The sequence below is a fragment of the Priapulus caudatus genome, unplaced genomic scaffold (genome assembly GCF_000485595.1).
Source record: "Priapulus caudatus unplaced genomic scaffold, Priapulus_caudatus-5.0.1 Scaffold2044, whole genome shotgun sequence".
Taxonomy (NCBI): Eukaryota; Metazoa; Priapulida; class Priapulimorpha; order Priapulimorphida; family Priapulidae; genus Priapulus; species Priapulus caudatus.
The window spans coordinates 1-9,338 of NW_014579105.1; the positions used below are offsets into that span (position 1 = coordinate 1).

Below are 9,338 nucleotides of genomic sequence, written 5' to 3' on the forward strand. Positions count from 1 at the left end.
GCTAACACTTGGGCCAACTATAGAGTAGCAACATTGGCAACCTGATAGGTAGCAGCCACTGCAAGCTATCAGTTAGCAACATTTGGGGCACTATAGGGGTAGCAGCACCGCACTATAGGTCGGAACACCACAACACTATAGGTAACAACACCGTCACTATAGGTAGCAACACCGCAACTATAGGTAGCAAACCGCAAGCTGATAGGTGAGGCAGCACCGCAACTATAGTGGAAGCACTGCAATCTATAGGTAGCAACACTGCAACTATGGAGGTAAAGCAACAATTGGGCAACTATAGGTAGGCAGCACTGGCAACTATAGGCTAGCAACACTGCAAAGCGTATAGGTAGCAACACTGCAACTATACGTTAAAGCAACACTGCAACTATAGTAGCAACACCATCAACTATATAGCAACACTGCAAACTATAGGTAAGCAACAGTTGCAAGCTATAAGGTAGCTAGCACTGCAACTATAGTTAGCAACACTGCAACTTATACGGTAGCAACACTGGCAACTATAGTAGCAACAACTGCACTAATAGTAGCACACTGCAACTATAGGTAGCAACATGCAACTATAGGTTAGCAGCACTGCAACCTATAGGTAGCAAACACTGCAAACTTAATAAGGTAGCAAACACTGCAACTATAGGTAGCAACACTGCAACTATAGGTAGGCAACACGCACAACTATAGGTAGGCAACACCGCACTATAGTAGGAACAACTGCAAACTATAGGGTAGGCAGCACTGCAACTATAGGTAGCAACACCGCAAACTATAGTAGGCAGGCACCGGCAACTATAGGTAGGAACACTGCAACTATAGGTAGCAACACTGCAATCTATAGGTAGCGAAGCACTGCAACCTATATGGTAGCAACATTTGCAACTATAGGTAGCCAGCACTGCCAACTATAGGGTGTAGCAACACTGTCAACTTGTAGGTAGGCAACACTTGCAACTATAGTTTAACAACACTGCAACTATACGGTAGGACCTGCACTATTAGTAGCAACACTGCCAACTGATAGGTCAGCAACCATTGCACTATAGGCTAGGCACAGCCGGCAACTATAGTAGCTAACACTGCAACTATTGGCTAGCAACACCGCAACTTATAGGTACGGCAAGCACTGCACACTATATGTCACGCAACACTTGCATACTATAGGTAGGAAACACTGGCACTATAGGTAACAACACCGCCAACTTCATAGGTAGCAACACTGGCAACTATAGTAGCAAACTGCAAACTATATGTAGGCAACATTTGCAACTATAGGTAGGAACCACTGCAGACTATAGTAGGCAGCACTGGGCAACTATATTGTAGGGCAACTATCTGCAAACTAAGGTAGGAACACTGCAACTATAGGTAACACGACTCCCACTATAGGTAGGCAAACACTGCAACTATAGGTAAGCACACTGCAACTAATACTGTAGCAACATCTGGCAACTAGATAGTGGAACACTGCAACTATAGTAACAAACACCCGCAACTAGGGTAGGCAGCATGCAACTATAGGTAGGCAACAAACTGCCACTATCGGTAGGCAAACCATTGCAACTATCAGTAGCAGCATGAACTACTAGGTTAGGTAACACTGCAACTATAGTAGGCAACACGCTGCAACTATCGATAGTCAACATTGCAACTATAGGGTAGCAGCACTGCAACTATATGTATGCAACACTAACACAACTATGGTAGGCAACACTGGCAACTATAGGTAGCAACACTGGCAACTATAGGTAAGGGCTACCTATAGTTGCAGTGCTGCTACCTATAGTTGCAGTGTTCCTACCTATATCTGTGCTCTCGGTTGCAGGTGCTGATAGTCACCGAGTTTATGACCAGTGCTGCAACCTGTTCTCTTGTTTGTAGGTTCTCGTGTTTGAGGATGCGCCAAACGGAGTGGTGGCTGCGCTCGCTGCCGGTATGCAGGTGGTCATGATCCCACACGTGGACATGGATCGCTCCTTGTGTCCAAAAGCCACAGTTCTGCTCAACTCCATGGAAGATTTCCAGCCGGAGATGTTCGGACTTCCGGCGTTCAACAGCGCGTGAGGTGACGGACGACTCACGAGACTGCATGTTCCCATGGTTACGCAGTGCGACATCTGTGATATTCGCTCTCGTTTGGTGCAGTTGCTACGTTGCTGCTGCCGAGCAACGATATGCAGCGAGAGAGTGAGAGTTTTTCGTGTAACCTGTTGAAACAACGTTGCACTGTTGCGGCAGTGCTGCTAATGTGCTTGCCATGTACCAGTGTGTCATGGTGTGGATTTTATTAGTTTACATTTTTAAACTGTGGGAAATTGTCTATCTCAGATTAAAAAAAGATGGTTATTGTTGTTGTGTAATACGAGCCTTGATTATAGCAAATACCATTGGAAATAAAATGCATGTAGATTAAATGTGCTGTGTCCAGTGACCAAGTGTGATTTGAAAAGGAAGTTTACAAGGTACCACTAGTGGTAGCATTGTTTCATATAGGGTTGTGCAGGAATGCAGTGACTGGATATTTCTTACAATAAATGAGAGATAAAGAAATGTACAGAGTCATACCCAAAACATCAGCTCTCAGCTATTTTTAACCCAGCTATGTTGGTAGCTTTTGAGTTATTGGAAACTGTGATGGCCTAAACATACAAAACCTTTTTGCAAAATTCGTTGAATTGACTCTTGGCAAGGAATATAGTTTCTTAATCCCAATACAGGCTCATGAATGCAATATTGCAGCTCAGCTAGTAAGACTTTGCTGCATTAAGTGATTTACACATCATCGTTGAATTACATTATCATGTGATCATATATACCATTAATGTTATTGTTCTTAGTAGTATTACAACTATGCTTATCATATATTATGTATAGGTTGATTTCAATTCTTAATGGTTGATGTTTGCTGAATATTGAAAAGACGTCTAATAAATTATCAATTCAGGTATCATTTTAGAAATTTCTTTGACATTACCTATGAGCATGCACCTATGCAGGGACATATACGTTATTCTACGGATATTCGTGAAAAGTTAGATTTCACGTGACCACAGCGCATAGAAGTGTGTAGGGGTAGAGAGATAGCTGACTGCATGTGAACCAGGAGATACAGTTGTCACTGAGACACATTGCTCCGTGCGCATTAGTACAGCTGGTGTCGGCCAAAGCAAAGGGGGAAACTTCTTACTCGAGGAAACTCTCTCTCTCTAAAAAAATAGTTGTTCAATGCACGTGTTTTCAATTCAAGCTTTGCCTGCATTTTGTCTCTGCTTTAGGCAGTCACCCAGCTGATCTATTAATAGCTACGCATGATATTTCGCACTCTATATCCCCAGTACGTACTGTACCCATCGACAGGGAGATGCGGTTACATGAAAAATTTCTCAGGGCGACAGGTTTTTTTGGGGTTGCTGCATGTCAGTGTAAGCAAATTGAATGACCTAATTGTGTGGATACATATCTGGATCTTGGACAGCAAGCGCCTATACCATAGGGCTTATGTCTTCAAAGTTACAGTCGAGTGTTAATGAGTGGTTATTATATAAAACGAGTCAAAATTCAACAACTCCTGTTTCATCAACTACAGTCTATTTTACTTGCTATTTATTGAATACTTACATTGTATCATTGCAAAAATATTAAATGTTGGGCCTTGTTGGCACATACCCGGCCGTACCATTCCTTACCTGACAATCTTGCTGCTATCCGTTATCTCATGGAAAAATCGCACGACATTCATGACACCACGGATAACAAAAACCTAGAATATTCTACATCAATAACAGGGTTCTCTCCAGAGACTCCAGAAGGCATGTCGCTTATGGACGGATGGGGGGGAGGGGACTGTATCGAGGGTCAATTACGTCTGTCACAAGTGGCCCAAACGTTACCTCGATCAGTTCGGAGACATAACTCAGCCAGTGAAAACACGAGTTGGGTTTACCAAAAGTAACTACAGCTGGTAATTAAGACTTGTCGGAGGATTCAAGGTCGCAAATTCGCTTCAAACGCGAGATGCGAAGGGGCCGTGGAGATCCCCAAATACTATTGACTATCATTTGTTTCAGCTGAAATAAACTTACTCTGTACTAGTAGTTTGGCCATGCATGCCACAACCCACCATGCACAGTAAAATCTCACGACATCACAACAGTAGTATCAGCTATTATAGCCGCATTTGATATTACCAGGGGTTGATAATGACAAATGTGTCATTATCAACCCCTGATATTACCCTACTCACCCATTTCTCCATATGATCTGTATATCATCTATATCCTGATACAGCCTCCACCATGTCTGCATGAATGCCTCCTAGATACAATAATGTAACCCAAACACAGGATAGGGGTACTAAATCCCCCCCCCCCCTATTCTGTGTTTGGGTTACATTGTTGTATCTAGAATGACTCCCTACTCGAATATCATGCAACTACTTTTAGCACCACTTTCCACCGCCTTCACCTTACTAGAAATACATCAAATTCTAACGCACGTCAGATATTACTCTTCAATGTGCTGGGAAGATAAGCAGCTTCAAAAACACTGCAGCACTCCTGCCAACACGTTCAACATCATAACCCCACATTACACACACCGTATGTAGCAGAGACCATAGCACTGCAGTTATAGTGTTAGGTCTCTGATCGGAACACTACTGTGCTAACCATGCTTCATCCTAAATAAACGCTTCTACCCCACACTTACCCAAATACTGATACTAGTCTGAACCCTGCAGTTCAGCTAAACCACAGCAGCAAGTAAAATGGCCATATTAAGCTTAGAAACCTTTCACAAGCAATACATCCTATACATGAAGTATAATGGTGTTTTGGCACAGGCAGGTATACATGCGAGGCAATATCGGTTAATAGGAAACCTCGCTTCAAAGGTGACTAGCATCAAGGCTACTGACTGTAAATAACATTTCAGTTTAATTAGAATAATTACTTAAAACTACTTACGTAATTTAGCTACTGTGGTGTTAATGTTGTGGCTGTAGCATGATTGTTAAATCTTCATTAAGAAAAATCAGCAAGAAACCACGATTATGATCACTGTGTAAGTGCTACACAGTGAGCAGTTCACACGCTCTTGCCAGCTTTCACTGGAACGTCTCACCGCTTTCAATGCTTTGACTTCCACTCCGCTATCCCGCCGGGATAATGTCTTGCTCTGAAAACGTAAACAGTGAAATGTTGCTTGCACATTAACACTGACGGCTTTGACTGGCACACTGCCATGCTACTAGATTCCACATGTACAATAATGACGACTATGCCTGCATCGAGACATTTACATAGCTTCAGCAAGTGAAACCTCCATCACTCTATCTAATTTTATTTGGGAACAGTCACCTCAATTTTCTCTGTCCGATTTATATAACCCCACCCTCAACACTTCTATCTTACAGCGTGCGAGCTTGGCACTCGCCCGCTCGCCAATGTCGAGTGAAAATAATATCGGGCGAGTAAAAGCTAAAGCTGACTCGCCCATGTTGGCGAGTAAAAATAATCGTCTTAAACTTTAATCAAATGTTGGTTCCTTACGATATATATCCAAACATTGATGAAATACAGTTGTAGCGATTGTGAAGGGCGGCTATCCCACGACATCCTCACTTTATATTATCAAAGGTCGCCGAAGAAAGCAGCCTGCCAGAGCGTGCAGCGCCAGCACGGCGTGGCTGTGTGCCTGGGGCAGCATATTGATTGATGTATGGGGAGGGGGGAGGGGGGGGAGTGCAGAATTGTTTAAAAGTCACGTTGGCCTAAGGTGTTAACAAGTCAATAAAATCGGCGTAACGTGGCGTTTCATTGACGGGGCAAAGCAGCCCGAGAATAAAAGTAAATTAAATGAAAATGAAAACAGGAACTTTCAGAGGAGATGTGCTTTGAATTTTTGAGAAACGTGATCAATGAACTACATGTGTAGTTAAATCAATGGTGTTTTTGTGTTTTTTCACTATTGTTTGACAAGCATTTTTGTTTTAAAATTTGGGCGAGTACAGATTCCGTTTGGGCGAGTTAATTTATGGACTCACTCGCCCAGTTTGGCGAGTGGTTTTTATTTTAAAGCTCTAACACTGTCTTATGCTATTCTTGTAGACATAAATAACGAAACATTTAAAGGAGGGGTATCAATTTGGCATTTATAACCTGGCATACTGAAGCACACATCGGTGATTATAGGGTTTCTCGTCGTTATTATCCAGAAAAAAAACATGAGCAAGATGCCTAGCAGCACTGGCCAACGTAGGAGGCCACTCTCAGTGTTGGAAATTGTCTTAAATTAGGTTGCTGCTTAGCAGACATTGCAATTTTAAAAGTGGTACGATCCAGGACACTCTTCCTTAAAATGTCATGTTTGCGTGAAATCTGATCCTTTTACCAAAAAGGGAACCGACGTACTTTGTGTATCCAGCCTTGTGTGCAAGCTCAACAGCAGCGGTGCTCTTGATGGGTCCTAGTCCGTAGAAGATGACATTAGCGTCCCACTTCTGTGGCCTTGCACACTTATACTTCTCAGCAAATGCCTCCTCAGTCATTACCAGAGCTTCCTTAACCTGCCCAACTGAATAGAAAATGAAAGTGTATGTAAAGCTTATCACTCCAGGCTTCTCCCTACGTTGCGCAAACCGGGCGCGCCCGCCCCGTTTGGGAAAACTTTTTTTTTTAATGGGAATGGTTACATGAGGAACAGGCTGAGTGAGTCAGCTTTGGAGGCGCTGCTGCTACTGGCAATTGAGGGGCCACCTCGGCAAGAATTCCCATTCGACCCACTGGCAGCAAGAACAAGTCCGCACCTGCAGCTACAGCACACACGCATCTATTGACTATATATAACAACGTTATATATAGTTGTTATAGTAATTATAGTTGTTATAGTAGCTATAGTTGTTATAGTAGTTATATATAACTATATATAACAACGTTATATATAGTCAATAGATGCATGTGTGTTGTAGCTGCAGGTGAGGACTTGTTCTTGCTGCCAGTGGGTCACCAGGCCCCCGGACCCCCCTAGTTGCCCCTCCCCTCCCCCTCCCCCTACCCGCCTGTTTCAATTTCATCCTGGCGGAGAACCCTGCACTCCAATCTTTAAAGTGGATAAACTCGCAACAAAAAGCCTAATACAGGTTTTCATTATCTCTTTATAGTAAGGCCGAAATGCTTTTGCAACAGGCCATGGGGGAGTGTGCGGCAGAGTGGGTTTGGAGCGTACCCCCCAAATTTTTTTTTTTTAAACCTAGATGCTCTGAGATGCAATCTGGTGTCTTCTGAGCTGCAGTAAACAGACACATTTGATTAACAGTATGGTCCTTTTCCCAACTTGGTTTCTCCTGGTACATTCAGAGTTACCAAAGTTTCCAAATTATGACAATTTAGTAATTATAAGTTTAGACAATTAAGTACGTAAATAGCATTACTCAAAACAAAACGATGCTTGTTGTGCCATAACATGCCATACAAATATACTTAACTTGATTTATTAGTAGTAGCTCATAAAACACTTTCACTTTGGAGAATAATTAGAGCAAACTAAATGCAAATAAACTTTTTTTCTTTTTTTAAAAATATACTTGAGCAATTGTAACCGGCTGAAACAGCAGAGTAGACGGTCAATTCGGCGAGTGGCCGTTCCTAATGAGAACACTGTACATACACCTACTGTGACTGAGCATACTTGCAGTATGCAAACATTCAAGAAATGTTCTTATTCAGCAGAAATGTGCTCCAAACTAGAGGATTTTGAAACAAACGTCGACAGAGTTTCGGCGTATAGACACGCATAAATTATGTTGAGCGATGGGGGTACGCTAGTGCAAATAGTTCCTGGAAAGAAACACTATGTTTGCATGATTGCAGTGGCAGATCCAGGGGGCCCAACTAGGGGGCAGTCGCCCGGCCCCCCCCAGAATTTCAGGGCAAGGGTATTTTTAGCCTACACCCTCCCCTCGGGCGCTTCGTGCCCTTTGAGCTCGCACGATTCGCCCCCCCCACCTCCCACTTAAAATTCACTTCTGGATCAGCCACTGGATTGCATAAGTAATGTGGATAACATGTTCACAATGTTATCCAGTGGTAGTAGCCGGCCAATGGTGGCTGTATAATGGGGCAACACACACGTGGCCTTGGCCCCCGCAAGCAAAATAGGTTAGCCACGTACCTGTAGTAGAAATGGTAGTACGTACTATATTAGCCTGTTTTCACGAGCTGTGTATATTGCAGCTGTGAGAACAGATAGCTGTACAGTTCATCCCTGCAAAAAACCTACGCGGTAAATTTGCTGCATTCTGGAGTACTTCGCCGTCTCTTTCTATCTCACTTGGTTCTCGAACATCAAACAGCTGTACACCACCGGTATTCAACAGTGCTTTCAGCTCTTCATAAGTCATTTCATAGTCGTGTGTAGAATAGCATCTAACTGGAAAGAGAAAAGTAAAACGAATAACCCCAACAGTACAACACCCAGTGCCGCCCCCCCCCACCACACACGCCAACATACGAGGGCGAGGTACATAATAATAATTAGCTCTAGTACTATAGCCCGCGAACAGTTGCCGCTAGCCAACTGTACGCGGGCTATAGTACTATAGAGCTACATAATAATATACATAATTATTAATACTGTATAGGCAGCTATATAGCTAGAAGTACAAATTACAATCATTTTAAATGTTTGCTATCAATAAATAGCACTATGCTACACATGGACACTATGGACACCATGCACTTCTTACAATGCAGTAACTACTTACTTACTTACTTACTTGCACCACAGAACCTACTTACCTAACTGTATGACTGTTGGCGAATTTGAAGTTGGAGGCTGACCGCGTTCAACACTAAATCGTCGTTCTGTCAACACGCTCGCAGTGGTGCTCTTGGCGACAGTTTGCGCAAGCAATCTTTTCTGCAGCGAGACGCAACAAGCTAACATTCTCGTATTCATTCGGATAGCTAAAATTCCCGACATTCTAATAAGGAAATCACACAGGCAAGCCAAGAAATAAGGCACAACTTATAAACAAGTCCCAAGAACTAGGTCAGCGGCTTGCGCGAGTGTTCGCACGAAATCTTTTACATAGGGAGCGCCACTGTAGCAAACGAAAGTAAACATTGAATTAGACTGGTACCCGGTCCCACTTCTCGGCTTAGTTACTCGATGGGTTTACGATTATTTACCCATCGAGTAATCGAGGTGGGAGCGAGTACCAGTCTAACACTGAATCGTACACACCGCCATCTCGCGGCACACTGCCAAAGTATCTGTGAGATATTTGTGCAATAAAATTTATTTGAATTTGGCAGACAGTATTTACT

The 9,338-nt window shown here is 43.0% G+C and overlaps 2 protein-coding genes across 2 annotated transcripts; one reads left to right on the plus strand and one right to left on the minus strand.

The window, feature by feature from the left end:
* Positions 1–266: 266 nt before the first annotated feature.
* On the plus strand, positions 267–2,076 carry LOC106818128 (pseudouridine-5'-phosphatase-like). Its single transcript, XM_014822846.1, has 2 exons — positions 267–272; positions 1,894–2,076. The coding sequence occupies exons 1-2, from the start codon at positions 267–269 to the stop codon at positions 2,074–2,076; spliced, it is 189 nt and encodes a 62-aa protein (XP_014678332.1).
* Positions 2,077–3,578: 1,502 nt separating this feature from the next.
* LOC106818131 lies at positions 3,579–9,074 on the minus strand. Its single transcript, XM_014822850.1, has 4 exons — positions 8,808–9,074; positions 8,290–8,439; positions 6,423–6,585; positions 3,579–5,187 (listed from the first exon to the last, which is right to left on the minus strand). The coding sequence occupies exons 1-4, from the start codon at positions 8,989–8,991 to the stop codon at positions 5,139–5,141; spliced, it is 546 nt and encodes a 181-aa protein (XP_014678336.1). The 5' UTR covers positions 8,992–9,074; the 3' UTR covers positions 3,579–5,138.
* Positions 9,075–9,338: the final 264 nt, after the last annotated feature.

Coding starts and splice junctions, on each gene's coding strand:
- LOC106818131 (XM_014822850.1), bottom strand. CDS start 8,991: ATGTCGGGAATTTTAGCTATCCGAATGAATACGAGAATGTTAGCTTGT. Junction 8,440..8,807: donor GCCAACAGTCATACAGTTAG/GTAAGTAGGTTC, acceptor TTCTCTTTCCAG/TTAGATGCTATTCTACACAC. Junction 5,188..6,422: donor CACAAGGCTGGATACACAAA/GTACGTCGGTTC, acceptor TTACGTTTTCAG/AGCAAGACATTATCCCGGCG.